Source organism: Heloderma suspectum, chromosome 2 (genome assembly GCF_057233095.1).
Source record: "Heloderma suspectum isolate Gila_16-S chromosome 2, 16-S_ref, whole genome shotgun sequence".
NCBI lineage: Eukaryota > Metazoa > Chordata > Lepidosauria > Squamata > Helodermatidae > Heloderma > Heloderma suspectum.
The window spans coordinates 378,033,659-378,057,988 of record NC_139459.1 but is presented as its reverse complement, the minus strand read 5'-3'; the positions used below and the strand labels follow the sequence as shown (position 1 = coordinate 378,057,988).

The following is a 24,330-nucleotide window of genomic DNA, read 5'->3' as shown; positions in this document are numbered from 1 at the left end:
TACCAAAGCGGAAAACGGCTTCCCCAGCTTCCTCAGCTTCCTACTGCGTTCTGGCGTGCTGGGTACTGGCGCCCACTCGGGGGTGTGATCAGGCCCCCCTTCTACCCGCAAGGAGTAGGTTCTTTTGTATACGTATACCACCAACACTGACCTTCTTCACAAGGCGGGGCCCTCTTTTTTTCTGCCCAGTGGCCTTTCTCCCTAAAGGCGGGGCCCTCTTTTTCCCATATACTTGCCTTTCTCCTGAAGGCTTCCAATGTGGGTTTCAACTCAATTGCAGCTGCGATACAGGCAGGGCTCAAGTTCCTTCCTCCACTTCTCAAGGTTCTCTTGCCGCTCGCTGCCGTTTGGGGATCCCGGTGCAGGCTTTCTCCCATTCACTCGACAAAAAGGTCGGTGGCGCCAAGAAAGGGAGGCATGCGCCGAGCTCGTCTTCCCGGTGTGGCGATCAAGAGCCGGCAACTGCCACCTGTCTGGCTCAGAGCCTGCCACATCCGAGTCACGGCACCATTTATGTTGCAGAACCCAGAGTCAGAGAGACCGCGGAGTGAAGGAAAAAGAGATTCTTTATTTAACGCACGGGCTCAAGGCTGGAATCATTTCCAAAGAGCCAGAAGCCCCGATTTACATTAGCACATTGGTTTTATAGACATTGTGACACATATGAAACGGCTTCTCCTCCCCCTCCCGCCTGGGGTTGCAGTCCTCAACATTTCTTCTCTTAGCACTATTGTTTATAATACAAGAACTGGGTTATAGGGTAGCCATGATAAGGAGAGAACAGAAGAGAACAGCAGAGAACAAGATATACAGTTGTATGACCTTTGACAAGATAAGGAATTCCTGTGTCTCGTCAGCTTACAACAATATATTTAAGGGAGAAAGAGCTCAGCAAGAACATGAAGCATGAGACTGCATGAGGCTACTTAGTCTGACCCCCGATATGGCTGCTACAGCAGCAGCTTGGAAGGACTGTGGCTTGTTGGGATATTGTCCATTGCAGCCCCCTAACTCTGCCCCCTCTCTCAGACCTTTCCAGGCTCCTCCTCGCACTCCCTGCGCTATTTCTACATGGCGGTGTCAGAGTCTGGCCAGGGGCTGCCCCGGTTCATTCAGGTGGGCTATGTGGATGACCAGCCCATCACTCACTATGACAGCAGCACAAGGAGGAAGATGCCTGTGGTGCCCTGGATGAGGAAGGTGGAGGACGACGAAGCCCAGTACTGGGACGGGTTCACTGAGATCTTGCAGAAGTCTGAGCTGGTGTTTATAGGGAATCTGGCAACTGCTAGCAGACGTTACAACCAGAGCGGAGGTGAGTGGAGGGTAAGAGGGGTGAAGATTCCCCCCAACCCATTTTTGTCCCTCCCTGGGGCAGGAAGTGGGGAGAGGTGAATGCTGGGAGGGGGGAAAAGGGGGTTCCTGATAGGAGTGAGGCAGAAAAGGGGTTCCTGATAGGAGTGGAGTGAGGCAGAGACAACTCCCATCATCCCCTAGCAGAGAGATTCACAGGAGTTTGATAGGTACTAGGGAGGAGAGGGGGATGGAATAAGGGCGCTTTCTCTCTCTCACTCACGTGCGCGTGTGCGCGCACACACACACACTCACACACTAGCATCCCATACCCTAGAGGAGAGTAGGAAGATGGCCATGCCACACTTCCACACTTGATAAATGCAGTCTGCAGTCACACCCTTTTGGAGAGAGAGAAGCTTTCAAAGTTGAGCCTGGAAGCACCTGGTTCCTCCTGCTCCAAGGAGAGGCTGGCTGTGCAGAGTGAGGATTGGCTGATTCTTGGAAGTCACAAAGCAACCTCCCTCCACCTGCCCATCCATTTGTTTAGGGTGCTGATTGGCTGCCTCTAGTGGCAATCTTGGGGTCATTTCCACTTCTTACCCACCCCAGCCCTGCTCTGCCCCACTCTTGTCGCTCTGCAGATGCATGCACCTGCTCTGATTCCAGAGTGGATTTTGCCCCGTCCCAAATGCTTCAAGCAAGCTTACATTACATCTTTTTCCATTTCACCAGAATGTTTGACCAGCAGGTCCCCCATCAGGGAAACCAATTTGGTTTTATTTCCTTTTACCTTTTTGTTTAACTCTGGGGAAGGAGAGGGATGGCTTAATATAATTATTGCTCCCTGTCCCCAACACACAACACAATTTGTGCCTTTTCTACTACATTCCCACTCTGGTTCATTCCTGTGCAAAGTGCTGGAGGCTCCCCACTGGGCTGAGCTTGCTGACAGAAGGCGAGGCAAGAGGGGGTCTCCCCCAACACCAAAATACCCTGCCAAGCAAAAGGGGGGAAGGAACAATTTTAAGATGGAGCCAATCCTTCTGATTTGAGGGGGAAGATGCTGAATAATGTGTTTATTTACTGAATTATTATCCCACTTTTTAAACATTGTCTTAATAATTAGAAATGTTCCCTATCCCCTTCTCTACATTTTTCTTTTACTTACAGGGTTATATAGAAAAATGTGTTGCTAGAAGAATTTATTCTCAGTGGCTCAGTTAGAACAAATAAGAACTTCTACCTTCCAATATTCTGAAGAATGAATGCAAAGGCATGGGGATAAATGATAAGCACTTTGCTCTCTTTTTTTACTGTTTGAAATTAAATTAAACATTATGGCTGGTTTGTTGTGAATAAGCTGCATGCTGGTACATGCAGCCTGTTCGCTCCTGCTCTGCTTCTTTCCTCTAGCGCTTCCCCTCCCCGCACCTTGCTCCTATCCTCTAACTCCCAAACAAGCCAGGATTTGTAAACCAAGAACAAACCCTGGTTTGTGGTCCTGGCTTATAATGGAAGTGACAAGCCAGGATCTCCGGTTCAGAGAACACTAGTTACGCTAGCACGGAGGAGCCAATTGGGATCAAAAAGGTACCAGCTTGCAGCTTATTCATGATGAGCCAGGATTCTCTGGTACCTTGACTTATTACATTTATTACATTTCTAATCTGCCCAATAACTAATGTTCTCTGGTGGATTACAAACAGTTAAAGAACTAAAATGCCATATAACAGTTAAAATATAAAATGAAATACAAATATTTAAAAGAATAAAATACAATATAACGCAAAACAATAAACAGCGTAAGAATCAATAAAACAGCCATGACACCCTAGAACTACGTCTCTAAAATGCCTAGGAAAAAGGCATTTTTTTTGTCTGGCGCTGAAAAAATAACAATGTAGGTGCCAGACGAACCTCTTTGGGGAGTTCATTCCAGAGGTGGGGTGCCACCACTGAGAAGGCCCTCTCTCTTGTAGCCACTTGCTTTAGCTTCCTTTGGTGGGGGTGCCTGGAGGAGGGCCTCTGAAGATGACCTAAGGGTCCAAGCACATACATGCAGGAGGAGACTGTGGTCCCAAGCTGTTTAGAGCTTTAAAGGTCAACACCAACACCTGGAATTGAGCTTGGAAATGGACTGGAAGCCAGTGCGGCTAACGAAGCCCTGGCATAGAATCATAGAATCATAGGGCTGGAAGGGGCCTACAAGACCATGGAGTCCAACCCCCTGCTCAATGCAGGAATCCAAGTTAAAGTATCCCTGACAGATGGCTGTCCAGACAGGGCTGGAAAACTCCTGCCTGAAACCCTGGAGAGCTGCTGCAGTCAGTGTCGACAGTACTGGGCTAGATGGACCAAAGCACTGAAATCAGTATAAGGCAGCTTCCGATGTTCCTAGGTTAGTAAAACACATACAACCCTTCCAAAAATTATAAGCCGTCATATGGACAACTCAGTCAAAATTTCTTTCTGCAAAAAATGCCAGTCATTCTTAAAAGGAGACTATTTAGTTTCCAAATAGTGTCTCACTTGTTTTCTTTCCCTTGTTTTTACTCAGCCAGGAAGGTTTGCCACTTCAGCAGTCCTCCAGGCGTGACTTGGCCACATTGGTAGAGACATTGCGCTAGGACAACGCCACTTGCTGGCTCCTCAACTCCTGGCTGCTATTGAAGGGTTCCAGCTGAAATCTAACTGTGATTTCCTTAAACTACCACATAGGCTGGAATCCTTTATACCAGGGATGGGGAAGTGCCAGCCTTGGGCCAAATTCAGCCTTCCGGGCCTGCCCATTGAGTGAGGCCCCTCCCCAAAGTGCCGCCTTCTCAGAAGGGAGAGCAGGTGGGGGAGCGACTGGGCTGTGGACTTGAGCCTGCGGCTCAGTTGCTTCTCTTCTCCCTTCCCTTCCCCGTTACCTCCAGTATCAGAGGCAGTGTGCCTATGTGCAGCAGTTGCTGGAGAACATGGGTGGGAGGGTGCTGTTGCCCACATGTCCTGCTTGTGGGTTTCCCATTGGGGCAGCTGGTTGGTCACTGTGTGGACAGAATGCTGGACTAGATGGACCCTTGGTCTGATCCAGCACGGTTTTTATGTTCTCACCCATGAATCTGACATTTGTCCAGTACCATTTCTCTGTTCTAATTTTTTCCATAATGATCCACATGTCCTTGGGCAGCCTCTGAGGTAAAAATCCCTGCCAGAACACCTTTCTTAGGGCTTGGCACTGGTGGCCCGGGGGAGTGCCCCCCGCTCTGATTCTGCCCCTGCGACCTCATCTGTGTCCCTTTCAGGGTTTCACACCCTGCAGTGGATGTACGGCTGTGAGCTGAGGACAGACGGGACCAAAGGAGGGTATTACCAGGACGCTTACGACGGGAGGGCCTTCATCAGCCTGGACAAGGAGACCCTCACCTGGACAGCAGCCGATGTGGAGGCCCAGGTGACCAAGAGAAAGTGGGATCCTTTGCTGGCAGAATTCAAGGGCCTTAAGTCCTACCTGGAGGAGACCTGCATTAAGTGGCTACAGAAATACCTGGACTACGGGAAGGAGGCTCTGCTATGGACAGGTGAGGGGAGAGAAAAGGGAGGGGAGGGTCTTAGCAGGAGGGGGAGCGATTTCACTACACCCCCTTCCTCCTCCCCTCCACCCTTGCTTTATTCCTCCACCAAACAGCCCAGCTAAACTCCATGCAGGTGGCAGAAAAAAGGCTGGGAGTGAACCACTTCAGACCAAAGCAGGAGGAGCCATGGAGGATGTCATTTCTGAATCCTCCCTCAGATTTTTTTTTTTTTTAAACACCATTGCACAGAAGTAGAAATCTAGCAGAGCAAAGAGGGCCTGGTGATATTCACCCCCAAAGTCGTGACTGTGTTCTGTTCTGACAGGGATTTCATCGCAAAGCCATATTGGAGCATTTTCAGATGGAGGCTGAGAATCCCCTCCTTTGGAGGTTTCCGTCTCTTGGTGAAGATGTCGGATATCCAGTCTCAGGGCAGGAGGGTGGGACTGGATGACCTCATGAGATCCCTTCCTGCTATTCAAACGCGCCGTCCGTCCTGCCAACTACTGGAAAGGTTCTGTTAGCTCTGTTGACATGGATGTTGCCATTTTTGCAGAGACCCCCGTGGGGAAGTGATGCGCAAGGCATTGAGTGCCAATGAGGAATCCCTCATCTGCCAAACCTATGACTTCTACCCCAAGGAGATCGACGCCACCTGGAGGAGGGACAGGGAGGTCTGGGTGACAGGCACCTTCCGTAGGAATGTTGCTCCCAACTCAGACGGGACCTACCACCTCTGGCTCAGCATTGAGATCGACCCCAAGGAGAGGGACCGCTACCGGTGCTATGTGGAGCATGCCGGCCTGCCCAAGCCTCTGGTCTTGGCCTGGGAGGAGCCTGGTGGTGAGAAATGACAGGGGAAGGGGGAAGGACTGGCTCCTTGGCCAGGGGGCTGGGTTCTTGGAGGTCAGGTGTTGCCCAGAGTAGATGGAGGGACCCCCAAAAGAGCCCCCTACAGCACTATTGCAGGCCAAAACACTCAAGTAGGACCCAATGTGTCTTTTGGGGTGCAAAGCAGGGGATGTAGCCCTGTGTTTAAAGCCTGGGAATTATTTTCTTTCTGATAGGCAAGCTGAAGAGAAACCCTTGGAAGCAGAAGGTCTCTCTCTGAGAGAAGGGAGGCAGAATCTTTCTAGCGATGATGCGATAAAATAGAGTTGTTATACGTAGCCACTGAATGCCTTTTTAAGAAAAGGGTTGTGGGAGCTTCTTGTAAGGCCTGCAGTATTGGGCTGTGGTGGGCTTCAGAGGAGAGGGAATTCCTTTGTATCAGGATCCCCACAGAGGAGGATGTGGCGCATTGGGGGAGCACCTGTATTGTATTTGTGAGGTCCCAGGTTCAGTACCTAGCATCTCCCTGTAAAGATCTTGGGATCTCTGCATGCGGCCTTGGAGAGCTTCTGCCAGTCTGAACAGAGATGTGTTTTTCTCTTTTCAGTCAGAGTGGGGTTCATTGTGGGAGCCGTTTTGGGGGGCTTGGCTGCTGTCCTGCTGGTAGCTGCTGGGATCGTCTGCCTGATCAGTAAGTAGACCATGAACACGTTTGCTGGGTCACGTGTGTTCTGTTGTAGACTCCCACTGAGAATGCGCCGATGGTGAAGCCCTCATGATAGTTGTAGCTGGTACCCCCACAAACCCCCTCTCCATAAATCATAACATGAACATGAAGCAGAAATTATCTGAATGAAGGCCACAGAGATCACTTCCACCCTAGCCCTGTGCTCTGGAATTGCCATCCTTCGTTCACTCACATTTAACAGGGAATCCACACCATGATTATGTCACTACAAAATCCACCCCCCCCCCTTGCATCTGAAGCAGGGTTCTCTACACATGGGGGTTAAGTAATCCTCTGATAGTGAACCTATGAAGTGAAGATTGCGGAATCCAAATTCCAGGAGGCTGGAATGCACCTGTGTATAACTTGGTCTACTCCACCTTGTCCTCTCTGCCTGAATTTTCACCTGGATCCTGAATACATTTATCTGGAGTTCAGTCCCAGTGACTCCTCTAGATTTTCACATCCAGCATATGCTTTGTCTGTAATGAATTCAAGGGGCTCTTCTTCCTTCCCCTCTGTGGATTCAGGTGTCCCCTGACTCTGTGGCTTTATCCTCCAGGCAGCCCCTCCATGAACATTCCAAGCCTATAGATATACTAAATTTGTATACTGAGTCTCTTGTCTGGACGTCTAGTCCTGTGAGCTCAGAGCTGTCCCAGTCTGCTTTGGCCCAGGAGCTGTGGGGGTTACATTAGAGCAAAGCCAGTGCAGAGTTAGTGCCTGGAAATACTTCCTCTACGAACAAGAGTTGCCCTGGAAGCGTCTGGTTCCTCCTTCCCTGGAGGTTGTTAGGAAGAATCTGGAGGAGAATTTGCCAGGCAGCTTTTAGGATCCAAGAGCCCTGCCTCGTTGCAAAGGGTGGGGTTGGATGGTCTCTGGGGTCACCTTCCAGCTCTGACTTTCTGATTCTGTCTCTGCAGGGAAGCGGCCAGAGAGGGCACCCTACTAAGCAGCGTCAAGTGAGTGACTTCTCCCTCCCCGAAATAGTTTTTCAGCAAAGCTGAAAAGCAGTTGATACGTTCCATAAATAAAATAGGAAAAACAACACAGTTGCCAGTGTGAGCTTCCAATAATTAATGCAGCATTTATTATGGAATCACCGTGCTTCATTCACTCACATTGTGTGTGTTTGTGTACATACATACCCCCCCCCCACCTCCCTACCTCCATAAGCCAGACTTCCCCAGACTGGTGCCCTCCAGATGTGTTGGACCACAACTCCCAACATCCCCCTGCCACAAGCCCTCTGCCCTCCTCATTCAAAGCTCCAATGGAGAAAGGCAGTGCCGAAGCAGTGGCTGGATCCGGCCCCTTCTTTCTCTCCTGAGTACGACATGCCTTTGTTTATGTGAGAGCACCTGTTGAGGCTGCCTCTGTGTTCTTCTGCTTTGAGATGCCTTCAACCCAGCCTCTGCAAAATACAGGAACAGCACAGTACTGTGTGTTTTGGCACTTTTTGGTCTGGGCAAGGGAGGAAAGGGTTCAACCCCCTTTCCAGAGCTTCGTCTCCCCACCTTCTGAGGGTCCTGCGTCTCTGCAGGGCTCAGGATTATCAGGGTTCAGACAGGTGTGAGGAGGAAGTGCAACCCTTTCCTCCCCTGATGTGGTCGTGAGGAAAATTCCTGCTCTGAAGTTCGTATTTGTGGGGGTCGGGGGTAATCTTCCTTGGTACCATGGGGGGCAGATTTCCCCTTGATACAAAAGCACCTTCAGAGGAGGGATTCTCCTTGGCACCAAATAACGGGAGGAGGGGGTTAAATTCCCCCTCCACACCTCCTGGGGACATAATCATTCTCAGCCCCCTCCCTCCTGCCAGCTGATGCTATATTGAAGGCAAGGACACATTTAACATGAATGTAATTGGCCTTAAGTAGCCACATGGGGCTCCTAATTGGGTAGTAGTTGCCTAATGACATGTCTAGTTGGGCTCCTCAGGAGACGGGGTGGAACCAGGTGGCCTCTTAGGCCCTTGCCATCAATTCTGATGCCCTGAGGCACTACCAGTTCCATGACGTGGCCTTGACTTGTGCTCTGTTCCTGCAGCCTGATACCCTGTTGCTGTGCGAGACGAGAGCAGAGGAAACTCACAGAAGGCTCGCTGTGACTCCCTCGTGCGCCTCAAGAGCTCCTGCCAGCCTTGAAGGGTGCTTTAGTGTATGCTTCACTCCTGGCTTTGGCACAGCATCCTGTCTCCAGGATTTGGGGACCTGTCTTGGATGTGGTTTCACTCTGGCAGAAGGAGCGAATTCACCTGCTGTGGAGGGGCAGGGGACGTTAGCTGGTATACCAACTGTGACTCTATCTGGTCTATCTGTCTACCTTGGACCTAGCCTTCCTTATCACTCAAAATACCACTACTACTACTACATTTATATTTATATCCTGCCTTTTCCCCAATACTTGGACTCAAGGTGGCTTTACAACATTAAAAATGTGTACAGTTAAAACATATAAATAGAAATATACAAAAGTTAAAAATATAATTAAATTATCGATAATATTAAAATTGTACTAGAACCTAGTGGGGTTCTCCCACGAAGCTGAACGGTGCAAGATTCGGGACGCATAGAAGGAAGTTCTTATCTTCACACAGCACATCATTAAACTCTGGAATTTGCTACCATAACATTTAGTGATGTCCACCAACTCTGATGGCTTTAAAAGGGGTGTGAAGAAATGCCTGTATATCCCTATTGTGGTTCTGTAATGTATACTCTGTGTGGCCTCTCTGAGGCAAAAATATATCTGAGTAGGCTTGAGGCCTAGTTTTGTTGCTGACAAAGGCCTGTGTGGTAGTTGCTGAGCGAGATTATGAAGCGGGAGAGCGGGACCATCGCTCTGAATGTTGTTAGATGGGGCCTGGATCAGGTAATGGTTCTGATTGGCTGGAGATTGGAGCTAGGCGGAAAAGAGCCGTTGGGAAATGACAGTTAAGGAATGACAGTTGACAGTTGAGAGTCAGTCTGTGGTAGCCGGAGAGGGAGGAGGTCTGCCAGTTTGTGTGGGGTGTTTTAAAAGGAGTAAGAGAAAGCTGAGGAGGAAGTGAATAGCGAAGGCGTGAATATTAAGCTACTCTTTCTCTGAGGGATAACCGGACATGGCTGGTGAAGATCAGGAGTAGGGAGCAGTGGCTGTGTTATGCCAAGAGGCTGCCCTAAGATCTTGCCAGAGGAAGGTTATAAAAGCAGGCAGTAAAAACCCAGACGAACTGTCCAAACAGCCAGAAATACAGGAAGACTGTACCCAGTAGCTGGACCTTGTTGTAAGGGTGTTTGGGGAATTTGGCCTGAGGGAGAAGACATCCTTAGAGGCTTGTAACAGCAACGGTGTCTCTTGAGTCCCGAATAATTGTCACTGAGCAGTCTTTTGAAAACCCCAAAGTAAATATTAGCAATCCCTTGTGTACAAAATATTCCTTTAATGAATTATTTAATAGTTCGTCTTGCCTCTCGTGTTGATGCCCATCTCACGCCTAAGCCTCTAATACCAGCTGCTAGGAGGTTTAAAGTATTCGGACAGAATTGGTGGCAGCAGAAAAGGGTCAGCTCGTGGAATTCTGAGTTACAGTGGCAGAAAGTTACTTAGACCCTGAAATATAAGCATTTTTTATAAATAAGAAACCCCATAGGTGGGAATGCCTAGTGAAGGAGCAGTTTCTCCATAGGTAGTGGCAGTAGTGGGGAAAGGAAATCCCCCATAAGGTGACTAGACCAATTCATGGAGGAGAAGGCTCTCAATGGCTACTAGTCCTGATGGCTATGTGCTACCTCGAATATCAGAGGCAGAATGCCTATGTGCACCAGCTGCTGGGGAACATGGGCAATAGGGTGCTGTTGCACTCATGTTTTACTTGTAAGCTTCTCATAGGCCAGCAATTGGCCACTATGCAAACAGAATGCTGGATAGATGGATCCGTGGTCTGATCCTGCATGGATCTTCTGTTCTTACCAGTTGCACTAGTTGGTACATTTCTGTGACCAATTTAAAATGCTGGTTTGACCTTTAAAGCCCTAAATGGTTTGGTGGCGGGTTGTCTGAGGGGCCACATTCACCCATAGAAGCCTGCCTGGGTTTTGAGATCAGTGTTTGGGGCCCCCCTCATAGGCCCCCCTCTCAGATCAGTCAGCTTAGCAGGCACAAGATGAGGCCTTCTTGGTTGGGGCACTCCCTCCCCAGTGAAAGGCACATGGCCCTGTCAGCGTAGAGCAGTCTTCCCCAACCTGGCCTCCTTCAGGCATCTTTGACCACAACTCCCATCACCTCCAGCCAGCCAGGAAAAACCTCTTAATTCAGGTCCTTTCTTTTAAAGGATTTACAGTGCTGCTGATTGAAATATTTTTTAATTGTTTCAGCTCCACTTAGGAGGGTGTTTTCCTGGGCTGTTTATATTTTTTAGACTGCTGTTTTAAATTATTGTTTTGATTGAAGATGGATTTTTGGGTGTTCTGTTTTTGTTTTTTTTTAATGAAATGCACCTTGTGAGGTCTAAATCTGGCATCTTGCAGGGTTTGTAAGCTGACTGCTTTTTCCTTCTGATTTTCACACAAGCAATTCACACAGGAAAATCTGGGGCTTTCCCGGTGAGCGCAGGCGACAGAGAAAGAGGCAGGAGCCTCTGCTGAAATTGTGGGAAGCCGAGTGGCTGAGAACTTCTCCCAGTCTGGGATGCTGAGGCAACTCAAGAAGGGGCTCCCAGGATGGGCCAAGGAAGGAACACTCTCGAGCTGTGAGATAAACAAGCCCTGGAGCTGGGGAAGGGAATGGATTTTAAGGGGAGAATGGAGCTGGCTGCAGCAGTCACTTTCCTTCATCCTCCTTTTTGGCTTCATAGAATATTCTCTTTCCTACTTTTTTATGACAAGTACTTATGAAAATAAATACCTCCCCCCGCCACACACACACACACAGCGTGCAGAGAGGTACCCAAGAATCTGCTGCCTTGGGTTGTCACCTTCTCATTTTCCTGGTATCGCTGCTGCGTGATGGGGAAATAACACCTCTTGAATTTCTACCCATCAGTGCACCTCCCTGTTTAGAAAAGCTGCACCTTTTGAATTTCCACCTACGAGGTGAATAAGAGGTGGCAGCTCTGCTGTGGAAACATCTTGGCAATAGTTGGGGTGGAGTTAAGCAATTCCAAGTGGCATTTAATTGGCCAGGTCAGGGCATCAGTCTGGCTCTGCCTTTTCTGGGAAATCAGGTGAGAATGAAGAAGCGTCCTTGTCCGCTTTGGACTCCAGGGGGCGCTGCTGCACCGTCCCAGGCGCCTCTGCCTGGAGGGAGGAAGAAATGTTGTGTGCCTGGCTGTGAGTGAAAGATCTGGATACGAGAAGAACTTTTAAACTTCTGATCACGCTTGATTTGGGTAACGTTTGCAGTACTCCTGATTTCCTTTCTGGATGGTCTGAGACTTGTTCATACTGAGCAATAAAAAACAAAACAAAAATCTCCTTTTTGTGTGTTTCTTCTTGCCTAATTCCAAAGGTATTAATGAAATGCAGAGGGCAAATCTGTTCACCCAAGAACTTGGATTACAGCAGCTAGTGATGTGTGGAACTACTGCAGAGAGCCCACGTGGGGGAGAGAATGGTGTGTTCAGCTTGGATGCCAGAAAACTCAAGTTCAAATGCTTGGTAAAGCATGAATCTCCCTGGCTAGCACTGTCAGTGTCAAGTTAGGACTGGGGAAACTTGGGTTCAGATCCCCACTGTGCCATGAAGCCCCCTGGGTGATCTTGGGCCAATCATTATCTTCCTCAGCCTAACCTACTTTGCAGGGTTGTTGTGAGGATAAAGGGGCGGGGCAGAACCATGAATGCCACCCTGATCTCCTTGAAGAAAGGGCCAGATAAAACTGTAAAAAGTAAATGTGCAAATGTTGCTCAAGCACGACAGAATATGGAGAAGGAACTGAATAAACTGTTCTTTATGCCCCACTTCCCACGCGCTGTGGAAGTTCAAAGGGAGCAGCACACATCTACCACCCCCTCTGTCTGTCTCTCATGTCTGAAGGGGCCCCCCTCCCTCCCCATCCCCACAGAAGCCGGTTTAGACACTCTGGGGCTGCAACAGTTCTGGGACCAGATCCACAGAGGTCCATCTTCTGCCAAGGCTTCTCCATTTACTCCGGCAAAGACCACCATGTTCATTCCTTTGTGCACATGGCTTTATGCACAATACTGAAGTTGGTTACTAGTTCTCAGTTCATTATTTCTACCAACATTTGAAACGGAGATCAATCAGTAAACAGCAGAAGGACCTAAAGTTTATATGCCCCAAAGACCTGCAAACTTGGGCACGTTGGTAGGTGCCAAGAAAGGTGTCCAGGAGCACACTGGAGCCCACGCTGCCTCCCCCTGCTCTAGAACTGCAGTCTTCTTGAGGATTACTGGCCCCCATAACCCCCGTGGAATACCTCACATCTTTCCCCTGATTTCTAGCTCAGTGGCAGGGCCCCTGCTTGGCATGCAGAAGGGTCCAGGTTCTATCCCTGGCAGCTCCAGGTGGGGCTGGAAAAATGCTATCCTGAAACCCTGGAGAGCCACTGCTGCTGGTCAGTGTTGGCAATACTGGGCCACATGGACCAAGGGCCTAACTCAGGATTAGGCAGCTCCTTATGGGCCATAATCTCAGTGGGGAAGCCTTGTGATATATGAGGTTTGCCGCATATAGCCAGGGGCATCTCCTTTGTAATTCATCCCTTCCTAGCCCATTTCCCAGCCTCAAAGACAATGGCCTTCCGGGCTACCAGCCAGTCATGGAACAGGGTAAAACATGTTTACCTGGACACCTAGCAACACACCCACATGGCAATGTGTGCGAATGCTGCAAGGCAAAGCACATTATTTCCAAAAGAAAGAGAAAGGTAAGTCTGGGGTGGGAGAGCTGAGCAATAAACATCAGGAACGGCGTGGGAGGGGGAAAAGCCGGACTGGGGGTGGGAAGCAAAGGAGGCCAGGTGGCCTGGCACAGCTGGGCCAAGAGCAGCGGTGCACAACCTTTTGGGCTCTGAGGCCTGCATCTGGTGTCAGCCCAGGGCATGTGGGCTATGCATGCGTGCGCGCGCGCACACGCACATGGTTGGTGAGGTCTGAGGCTTTAGTCTTACCCCTGTCCCAGTGATCTTTCTCAAAATTGCTGGTTTGGAGGGGCAGGGAGGCTGTTTTCAGTGTTGCTGAAGGAGGGGAAGGCTAAAGCCTCCCCCCACCCCCATGGGTGGGCTTCCGTCCTGCTTCGGCCATTTTTCAACCGGGCTCCCTTTCCCCCACTTTTGGCAATGTAACGTTGTTTCCAGAGATATTCAGTGCTGTCCCTCTAATACCACCCATCTCAGTTGTCTTCTGGGTGCTGTTCATGCATTTGTCATCTGCGGAAGTGTTGCTAAGTAGTGGTGGCAGAATGGAAGCCGCCCACAGTGATTCTGAGCACTGTGCATGCACATGTTGCCTGCACTGTCTGCACACATCTGACACAATCTAGAAAGGGAGCAATGAACGCCAGAAGCCAGGTTTTGCATGTGTGCTATTTATAAGTGTGGGTGCAACATTTAGCATGGCCCACAGCTTATTGTGGAGCACACACCCCAGTTCCTTATTTTTTTCTACATATTTTCGTTGTCATTGGCATGGGGGTGTTATAGGTCACAGTGTCCTGCTGGGCCAGTGTCGATTCACAGACATCTCCTCCAAGAGACCCTCCAGGATGTGTAGCTCAAACATTTGGGGGTGTTCCAGAGCGTACTGTGGGGTTCATACCTCCATGTCTTTATTCGCAATTGTCATGTGGGGTCAACATGCATTAAAGAGCATCGCGCAAAACAACCGTTCCATTTGGAGAGAATAATTGTTGTTTCAGAGGGAACAGTCCCCCCAACATGCAGATATGAGGTAGTCCAAGGCTTATTGTGGGATGCAGGATTCTATCGAGTTTCGTTTCTTCTTCAGTTTGCCGACTGAGCTCTGTTTTGGAACTTCTGTGCAAATAAGGAACTGAGAACGAGTCGCCAGCTTCAGCGTCAGGCAGTGCGTGGATTGCCACAATCCTGGAGAGGCATGTTTCAGATCACAATGGGGCGGCTTCGGTGGTCTCTTTTGCTCCTGAGGGCTGCTGCCCTCCTGCTGGGGGACTGCCCTGGTGAGTACTGGGGGGCAGGGAGAGGACAAATCTGCCCCAATGTGCTTGGGGAGGAAGGAGGCCAGGATTCACACCCAGTCGAACCCTGGGAGGGGGGATGGATGTCTCTGTGCAATGGAGGTCTCTTTGCAGTGGGGCAGATTCCATCAAGTGTAGCCAGAGCTGTTGCAAATCCCTGTTTGCTGACTTGGATGCTTTGTATGCCATTTGGGGCAAGGACCACTTCACTGTTCTGCCGTACAGTGCCTGTTCAAAGTTCAAGCAAAAAATGAAAGAAGTTGAGACTAGCATGGAGGAAGTGGATGATGTGTTTTCCCCTCAATGTTATGCTGCTTCTCTGAGCTTGGTGTTCCTGCGATGCTGAAATTACTTTGTAAACTGGAGCCTCTCCCCCACCCCCTGCCCTGCAACACCAGGGCCAGCATTGTGGGTGGGCATGGTCTGGTATGTGCCCACACGGGCCCACTGATGAGCCCCTTGGAAATAAGCAGAGCCTCCCTAGGGAGATATGCAGAGCCTCATCACTGTTGGGTTTTAAAAAAAACCCTTAAAACATATTTATTCAAGTCTGTATTTGGTACTTGAAAAATAATTTGCTGCTGCTGCTGCTGCGTGTTGTGTGTGTTTAATTGGACTTGTCTGTTCATGTTCTGTTTTCTATGAAATTTTATTTTATTTCAAAATAAGGTGAACAAAGTAAAGGCAACAAAAAGAACATACTTAATAATAAATCAAAATCACTAAAGAAACAAAGGATTTGCTGCTGCTGTGTGTATATGTGTAATTCTAATTGTACATTCATGTTCTGTAATATTGCAGGCTGCCTTGTGAGGGCCATGAGGGGCTCCTTCACACGGAGCTTTTATCCTGCTTTTTAAATTGCTCACTCACAGAAGTTTGCAGGCCCTTTAGAGGACGCCTCAACCTCCAGGGCGTCTCCTGCACTAAATGCCCTTTGTTCCGTTTTTAAATAGATCTGGGATAATGAGCTATCAAACTACCTCACTTTGTTCTGCTTGAGTTCCCTCCATGAAAAGAGGAAGAGCAGCAAGAAGACAAGCGAGATCAATTAAAGATATGGAAGATTCAGATATGGGGAGAAGGAGGGGGGAAAGGAAGCGAGTGAAAAAGAGAGTCATTGTGATCCTGCATTTAAAACAGACACAGAAAGCCCTGTTTTAAATGCAGGATGTTAGGCTGGTGTAGAGATGCTCGAGGACATGAAAGACAGGTTTAAAACCTTTAAAAAGGATAATTGGTAAATAAATTATCCTCAGCCTGTATGTTGGTGTAAATAACCCTTATATGGCAGAAATGCCCGAAGTCTCCAGCGTCCTCCTTCGAAGGAATCCGAGCCCTGTGTAAGCGCTGGAGCCCCTGGAATTTCTCCCCACTCTGCATCCCTAGCTGAGCCCCTCTCTGTGCCTTCCCAGGTTCCTCCCCGCACTCCCTGCGCTATCACTACACAGCTGTGTCGGAGCCCGGCCAGGGGCTGCCCCGCTTCGTCGCCATGGGGTATGTGGACGACCAGCTCTTTGTTCACTACGACAGCCACAGCAGCACAGGGAGGGCTGAGCCCCGAGCGCCATGGATGGAGAAGCTGGGGAAGGAGGATGCCCGCTATTGGGAGAGGAACACCCAGACGTTCCGCTATGCTGTGCTGTGGTCCAGAGAGGAGCTGGCCAGCCTGCAGAGTCCAGGCGACCAGAGTGGAGGTGAGGTGAGGGAAGGGTGGGAGGGCCACAGACGTCTACCCCGCCCCATACACTGGTCCTTCCCAGGGGCAGGGAGGCTTCTGGGAGGGACGCAAAAGGGGTTCCTGGCAGGAGAGAAGCGCCTCTTCACCACCACCCCACCAGTCACATTTGATCTTCCTTCCCCCTTCACAAGCAACACCATAAGGAGACAAAGCTTCAGGATGTCACTACTTTATTTTGCTAGGAACTAGCCTCTTTACAAATGCAGATTCCAGGAAAACTCTCAGACTGCCTCAGGCCACTAATCTGCAGTCCCTAATTAGAGGAGAGGAACCCAAGGGTAACAAAGTTGCTGACAGTTTGGGTGTGAACCTCTCACGGCCAAACTTGCTTCACAATGATGCCCCTCCGTTAGGGTGTCTCCCTCCTACGATGGCTTCTAAGAGTGGTTATCCTGGCAGAGCATATGAACCCTGCCCCTAACTTTTCCTGCTTGACCCTAACATCTCTCACGTCATGCCCCTCCTCTTCCTTCTCCTCCTTGGAAACTTGAGTTCTCAAGGTGGAAGGAGGGAGCAGGGACTCAGCCTGGCCCATCTGTTTGTCAAGGTCTTCGGAGGAATCTCTCCCAGCGTCTTGGCTCACTAGACACGGCCTCTGATTTATCTGCACCAACTCTGATTCAGAGTTGGAGCTGTCAGAAACCTCAAGGCACTTGCTCATCCCTGACACTCGGAAGAGATGGGGGAGTGGAGTGGGGCAGAGACTTCCCCCCACCCCTTAACGCAGGGGTGCTGAACTTCTTTCAGCCTGAGGGCCGAATTCCGTTTCAGAGAAGCTTTTGGGGACCACATTCCAGTGGTGGGAGGGGCCAAAGTAAAAAGGATAGGGCCAAAAATACTAGCACATTTTAGCTTAAAGCGGTTGCTGCCAGGAACTAATACTTAGGAGAAGCGTTTCAGCCTTTTAGAATGGCGGGGAAAACTGCACAAAAGCCAGTCTTAGGTTGTACTCTCAGTTCACACAGGCTAAGGAGGACAACACAGTTCTCCATGTCCTTGTATTTCCTGGTTAGACTACTGTAATGTGTTAAATGTGGGGCTGCCTCTGAAGACTGTCTGGAAATCGCAATTTATCCAGAATAGTGTCATGCAGCTGTTAAGTGGGGCTGTTCATTGGGACCACACGACGGCAGCACCTACAGTGCCCCTGGTGCACTTCCAGGCAGAATTCGAAGTGCTGGTGCTTACTTTTAAAGCCTGGCACAGCTCAAGACTGGGGTATCTGAAGGATTGCCTGCCTCCATGTCAGTCTGCCCCCACATTAAGCTCTTCTTCAGAGGCCGTTCTCCAGGCACCCCTGCCCTCTAAGGAAAGGCAGATGGCAACAACAGAGAGGCCTTCTCAGTGGTGGGGCCCCAAGGTTGTGGAATGCTCTCCAAGCCTTCCTCCACTGCCCCCCCCCCCAGGGCATCTTGGCTTCTTGATTTTGTGTTGCTAGGAAGACAGGAAATGAGAGCAAAGTCTCACTGTTATAAATTCAGTGGAGACTGACTTTTTTCCAATAAGGCGAAACCCTCCATTTCTGATGTCAGTGGTTTAAGTGGCAAATCAGAAAATTATTTAGTGGCTGGACTTTCCTTCTTAATGACCCCACACTGGCTTATGAAGGAGCTACAGTTCTAACCAGAAGGGCTGTTGTAAAAAAGAGCTTAGGTGTGGATATTTCTTGGAGAACAAAAGATACAATCTGGCCTATTAACGTTCCCAACATGGTGCCAACTTACAAGACACTCTAGGGGGCACTGTTGAACTTCATCCAAATATAGGAGGGCACATCCAAGTTGCCCGTTCCTATGTTATGGGGATCAGCTGTTAATAAGAAAACCTCTCTTCAATGTTTATTGAGAAAATAAAGACGTCCACATACTTGAGCAGACTCCATCTCTGCCTCTTCGCTGCCTGCACATCTTTTGTGCAGTTTGATGGCTGGGGGGGGGGGCTGCCCCTGCTGTGACGCCCCCCCCTGAACTCATGAGCATGTCTTTCAGGGCTTCACACCTGGCAGCTCATGTATGGCTGTGAGGTTCTTCAAGATGGCCGTAAAGGAGGGTACTGGCAGTACGGCTACGATGGGAGGGACTTTCTCAGCCTGGACAACAAGACCCTCACCTGGACAGCAGCCGATGCGAAGGCCCAGAGGACCAAGAGGAAGTGGGAGGCTGAGACGAAGAATGCGCCGCTCTACAAGGCCTACCTGGAGGGGAACTGCATGGCATGGCTGTGGAAACACCTGGTCTATGCAAAAGAGACTCTGCAGAGGAGAGGTGAAGGGCGATGTGGAGAGGACAGGGCTTGGGGGGCAGCAGCTTCTTCATACTGTCTCCCTCCCGCATTAATACTAGATGGAACTGCCAGTCTATGCACTACAAAGCTGGTGACCATCTGTGCCTGTCCCCCCATTTCAGGCTACAGCAGCTGGGGAGGGCTTAAAGCATCCTAGTCAGGCCCTTTTTAAGGGTGGGCACTGGCGCAATCACCCCAGGCCTCACACACGGAGGGGCCACATCAACATTAATCATCAGCACAAATAGGTGTTGCTGCAGTGTTGTCAACTTTTTTTCTTTTTTAAACAGAATCCCACTAACTGGAGCTCCATGGAAACCTATTTTCCATGGGGAAAATTAAAAACAAACTCTACTACGGGGTGGTAGTAATATCATTTTCAACAGCTGCATTTCCAGCATCCCCCCGACATGAGCCTACGTTCCCTTCATGGCCATCAGTTCAGAGCAGGGGTGGACAGCACGTGTCCCGTGGCCTTTTTTGAGCCCCCCCCATGCCCTCACAGCTGCTGCGCCACCAAATTTACTGCCAAGGACTGGTGTGTTTGGTGGTGTGTGGGTTGCCACCAAAATTCAGAAGTTAGGTGGCAAAAAGGGGCTATTTTAAAACAACCCCCTATCCCCTTTTCCCCCTGCTGCCACACCACTGAATTTTGGCAATGAACTGCACTTTGGCCTTCTAAAAGCAAGCTATTTTTGCTCACTGCTGCTGTCACATGCACTCAGTTTGGGTGGCATGGGGCAGGAGTTTAGACCCAGGGCGGGGGCACAATGCAGTCTTCAAACCCTGAAGATTTTCTGAATGTTTCCACCCCTTACTCAGAGGCATCAGAGCCAATTCCTGCAGAGGGCCTAATGATATCCACCCTCAAAGCACTGAGCATAATTTGTTCAGGACAGGCATTTCACTGTCCAGGCCATATCTGAGCATTTTCAAAGGGGAACAAAATGCAAGGGAGTCTGGGAAATCCTTTTTTTGTTATCCCACAGCTTCAGCATTCCCAAGCGACAAAAACCTTCCATCCTAGGACAGAGGGGTGGGACTGGATGGCCACATGAGATCTCTTCTGGTAGCTGTATGCATGCTGATGTTGCCATTTCTGCAGAGCCCCCCGTGGGGAAGGTGACACGCAAGGCAAGGAGTGATGACCTAGAAACCCTCATCTGCCAGGTCCACGGCTTCTACCCCAGGGAGATCGACGCCACCTGGAGGAGGGATGGGGAAGTCTGGGAGACGGACACCTTCCGTAGGAATGTCGCTCCCAACTCGGACGGGACCTATCACCTCTGGCTCAGCATTGAGATCGACCCCAAGGAGAGGGACCGCTACCGGTGCCATGTGGAACATGCCGGCCTGCCAAAGCCTCTGGTCCTGGCCTGGGAGGAGCCTGGCGGTGAGAGCTGGCAGTGGGAGGAGAAGGACTGGTGCCTTCGTCAGGGGGGTGGGTCACGTTTTGCCCAGGGTGGGTGGAGGGACCCCCAAAAGAGCCCCCTGCAGCACCATTGCAGGCTACAACACTACATAGGTCCCTGTGTGTCTTTTGGGGTCAAAGCAGGAGAACTTTACACCCAGGGTGGAGGGACCCAAAACAGAGCCCCCTGCAGCAGCACCACAGGCTGCTGCACCCCATGGGACCCTCTGTGGTCTCTGAGGTGCAAAGCAGGAGGCTCAGGGAGGAGGGGGAGGAGGTGGCTTCTGAGTGGGAAGCTAGGAGCAGAGGGCCCATCTCTGGCAGAAGTGGGGGGAGGGGGGGACAGAAGCAGGCCGTTTGTTATTGCTACCTTTCAGCTACATATGCATGAAATAAAACAGAACTCTTTCTTTCCTCTCTCTCTCTCTCTCTCTTTCTGTCTCTCCCTCCCTCCCTCCTTCCTTCCTTCCCTTTCTTTCTCTCCTTTTCTCTCTCTTTCTCTTAGTCCCATTCCCTGCCTCCCACTCCCCTGAGCTCCACCCTGCCTCCTGCACAGAAGTTCGCTTTAAAAAAAGATTTCCAGCCCCGATTTAAAGGATCTCAGGATCTCTCTGTATGAGGCCTGAGAGACCTGATGCCCATCTGGACACACGTTGTTTCTTTCCTATTAGCTATCATGGGAGCCATTTTGGAGGCTGTGGCTACAGTGCTGGTGGTGGCTGGGATCGTCTTCCTCCTGAGTAAGAAAACGCTTGACGCCTTTGCAGAGTTGTGTATGCGTCATCTTGTCGTAGACTCTCACTGTGAATGTTCAGGCAGCCACAGCAAGCGCAAGAGATTTTGCAGCCTGAGGCCAGAGACAAGATGGCAGCCCACTCCCCCCACTTCCACATACAGATGCTGCCTGGACCGGCACTTGGCTCTTCTTCCCATACTGGCCAAAAGACAGCATCTTCTACACCACCTGAGGGCAGGAGCGGGCTAGCTTAGGGGGCGCAGGTCAGGCTGTGTAGCAGTCACGGATCTGTCTTTCAGCATCTTGCTGCCACTCCCCACCTCTGAGCAGCTGCCGCCTGAGGTAGCTGCCTCCCTCTGCCTCTTGGTAGGGCCAGTCCTGCTGACAGCAAAGCTTTCCTGGCCACCCCAGCCAGAGGCCCCACAACCTCCCTCTGCACAAGTCACATTTTGAACATGAACAAGAAAGGCCCTGAAGAGGCCACCTGGGTGGCTTCCACACTAGCACTGTGCTCTGGAACTGCCACCCTTGGTTGACATTTAACAGGGAGCCCACATGATCTTATCGTCAACCCTGAGGCTGGAATCCTGTGCACGCTTGCCTGGGAAGAAGGCCCACTGAACAGAATGGGACTCACTCACTTCTGTTCAGACATGCATAGGATTGCACTATAAATCCATCCTCTCCCCCACTCCACCTCATCCCGTGTTTGAGAAGCAAGACTCTCTATGCGTGTTGGTTAAATATTCCTCTCATGTATTTATGTATTTTATTGCTGTGAGCCACCTTGGGAGTGCTTCTGCCCTGAAAGGCGGCCAATAAATTTTTTAAATTAATAAAATAAAATAATGATGAATGTATGAAGTCCAGATCCACACATCCAAAATGTATAGAGCTGGAAGGCACCTCTCATTTAGTCCATCATGTTCTCTGCCCAAATTTTTGCCTGGATCCTAAACACATTTACTTGGAATTAAGCCCCAGTAACTCCTACAGATTTTTCATGGTGTTGCTGGTGTAGCTTCTACAAACTTTATTTGGGTTCCTGAGTTCTATTGGGTGAGTACCGTCTTTTTAAGATGGTTACCTCTTACCCTCTGCCCTGTTGCCAGACCCTGCAAAGTGCATTCCTGGGGGTGGTTTTTGTCCCACCAGTCAGATTTCAGAAAGAGAAATAACAGTCTGTTCCCCCCTAAAGCTGCAATCCAAAACACACTTACTAGGGAGTAGGCCCCATTGAACACAGTGGGATTTACTTCTGAGTAGACATGCATAGGGTTGCGCTGTAGCCCTCCTATCCTAAATATGTTTTCTCTGCAATAAATCCTTGTTATAGATGGGAGCTACTTTTCAAGAAAGCATGCTTAGGATTTCAGCCTTATTTTAAATTGAAGATGACGATAAAGAAAAGCGCTGTGCGAGTGTGAAAGAGCCTTTCCCTCAAATAACTACAAGGGTCCATCACTGCGGGGGTGGGGGTGTACTTGCATGGGAGGCATTTCCCACCCCCCTGATGCTCTCCAGGGCTAGGCAAGAGACTTCCCAGTTCTGTGCACTCCCAGCTGCCCCATTTGCAGCTTCTGATGTTGACCTGAGTTGTCCTCCAGTGTTCCAGAGGAAGGGACCAGGAGCAAGGGGGTCATACTGGGGCACGGCAGGTCAAGGAAGCTACCTGGAAAGATTTCGTGCCTCTTGTTAGCAGAGATGGCCGGGAAGCTTCTGGGCCCTTCTATCTTGGAGGTTCTTAGGATGAGGCCAGAGGAGAATGTGCTCTGTCCAGATCTGAGGATTGGCGAGGACTAGCTCCTTGCAAAGGTGGGGTTGGAGGATCTCTTCCAGCTCTCTTCTGATTCTTCCTTTGTAGGGCTTCGGGGAGAGAAAGCATCCTACCAAGCAGCATCAAGTAAGTGAATCCTCCCCCTGTCCAAAATATGAGTTCGTCAGAGTCGAAAAGCTCCTTTTGCAAATGAATAGATAAAAGAAACGCAGCCACTGGTGCGAGGGGCCAGTCATTACGCCACCTCTGAGCCGGTAGAGCAGCCGTCCCCAGTCTGGTGCCCTCCAGGTCTTCGGGGCTGCAATTCCCATCAACTCCAGCCAGCCTGGGCAACGGTCAGGAGTGCTGCCTGGGGAGGCTCCTGGGGAGGCTCTGCTGGCAACGACATCCGAGGACTTCAGCTGCCTCTCGTTTCTCTCCTTCCCAGCAAGCAACTGAGGCTCGCACAGTTCCGGGACTTCCTGGTGACATCCCGGCTGGACTACTGCAATGCGCCCCCCGTGGAACTAGCCGCCTCTGAAGACGGTTCAGAAACTTCGAGAGGTGCAAAATGCGGCTAGTGGAGGCCCGGCGGTTGGAACGAGTGACACTAGCCTTGTACCAGCTGCAGTGGTGGCCAGTGTGTTTCCAGACCAATTTCCAGCTGCACCCCCTGCCTCTCGGGAAGAGCATCACGGCAAGGGGGACACCAGCCTGGCCCCACGCATCTGCCAGAGAGGGGGCGGCCGCAGGGAGCTCGCTTCACACACTCCCCCCCCCCCGCCAGAAAGAACCCCTCTAAGAACTCTGGACGGAAGAACTGGCGCCTGAGTTTTGCTTTTTGCCTCCTCCCTCCCGCTCCCTTTTCCTTTTGTGTTGTGTTTTTTAGCTTGCAAGCCTGCTGGCGGGGACTGTTTTATGATTAATCTTTGTAAACCACCCTGGGAGCCTTTTTTTGGCTGAAGAGCAGGGTAAAAATCCTGTAAATAAGTCAATAGCTAAATCTAACGTGTTGGTATTGACCTTTGAAGCTCTAAATGATTTGGGATCTGATCATTTGAAGGACCTCCTTCACTGTCAAGGCGGCTCATAATGGGACTCTGAGGATGGAGGGGGGAATGAGGGAGCATTTAAGAGCTGGGGATGCCCCGTAGGTAGAAATTCAACTGGTGCAGTTTTTGCATCCATGGACCTTCCTGCTTTGAAGAGCTGCACCACTTGGATTTCTGCCTATCAGATGGAACAAAGGTGGCAGCTCTGCTGTTTTTGTGGAAACATCTTCTTGGCTATAGCTGGGGCGGAGTGAAGCAGCTCTAACCGGCGTTGCATGGCAGGACTGTGGCACTTCTCCGGCACCGCCACTTCTGGGAAATCAGGTGAGAATGGAGAAGTGTTGCCCGCTTTGGACTCCAGGGGGCGCTGCTGCGCCATCCCAAGCGCCTCTTCGCCTGGAAGGAGGCGGAAATCGGAGTGGTGGGGGGGGGGGACACACTAAGAGAACCAAGCGAGTGCAGGATCCGGATACAAGAAAAGGTTAGAAGAATTCTGGTCACCGCTCCTTGTTTGTTTAAGGAGTGATCCTTTTGCAGGGTTCCTGCATTCCTTTCTGGATGGTCCCAGACTTGTTCGTATTGAGCAATAAACACAGACGGCAAACCGGCCCGCTCTCCTGATTGCTTTTTCCTTGTGAAATAATTGTGAAGTATTTGTAGGAGACAGACAGGGATGTTTTACAGCCCTCTCTTACTGTATTCAGAAGCGCATGGTATGCAAATGAGAAGGCTGTGGATGGCACACGCGCGTGTGCGCGTGTAAATGAGCGATGCTCCTGATGTCTCC

At 50.3% G+C, this 24,330-nt stretch overlaps 2 protein-coding genes and 1 long non-coding RNA gene across 3 annotated transcripts in view; all 3 read left to right on the top strand.

Moving 5' to 3' along the window:
- LOC146356309 (class I histocompatibility antigen, F10 alpha chain-like) overlaps positions 1 to 1,117 on the top strand; it is a 40,926-nt gene extending 39,809 nt beyond the window's left edge. The window contains exon 6 of the mRNA XM_084831858.1: positions 1,030 to 1,117. The gene's annotated coding sequence lies outside the window, so the exon portion shown is untranslated. The remainder of the gene's footprint in view (positions 1 to 1,029) is intronic.
- The window catches only part of LOC146356295 (uncharacterized), an 867,031-nt gene that overhangs the window by 436,256 nt on the left and 406,445 nt on the right, over positions 1 to 24,330 (top strand). The gene's annotated exons all lie outside the window — the stretch shown is intronic.
- The window catches only part of LOC146356308 (uncharacterized), a 70,809-nt gene continuing 47,526 nt past the window's right edge, over positions 1,048 to 24,330 (top strand). Inside the window, exons 1-6 of the mRNA XM_084831871.1 lie at positions 1,048 to 1,315; positions 4,584 to 4,859; positions 5,412 to 5,696; positions 15,980 to 16,261; positions 18,294 to 18,569; positions 19,694 to 19,981. Of these exons, the coding sequence (XP_084687997.1) occupies positions 1,072 to 1,315; positions 4,584 to 4,859; positions 5,412 to 5,696; positions 15,980 to 16,261; positions 18,294 to 18,569; positions 19,694 to 19,981 (1,651 nt within the window). The 5' untranslated portion in view covers positions 1,048 to 1,071. The remainder of the gene's footprint in view (positions 1,316 to 4,583; positions 4,860 to 5,411; positions 5,697 to 15,979; positions 16,262 to 18,293; positions 18,570 to 19,693; positions 19,982 to 24,330) is intronic.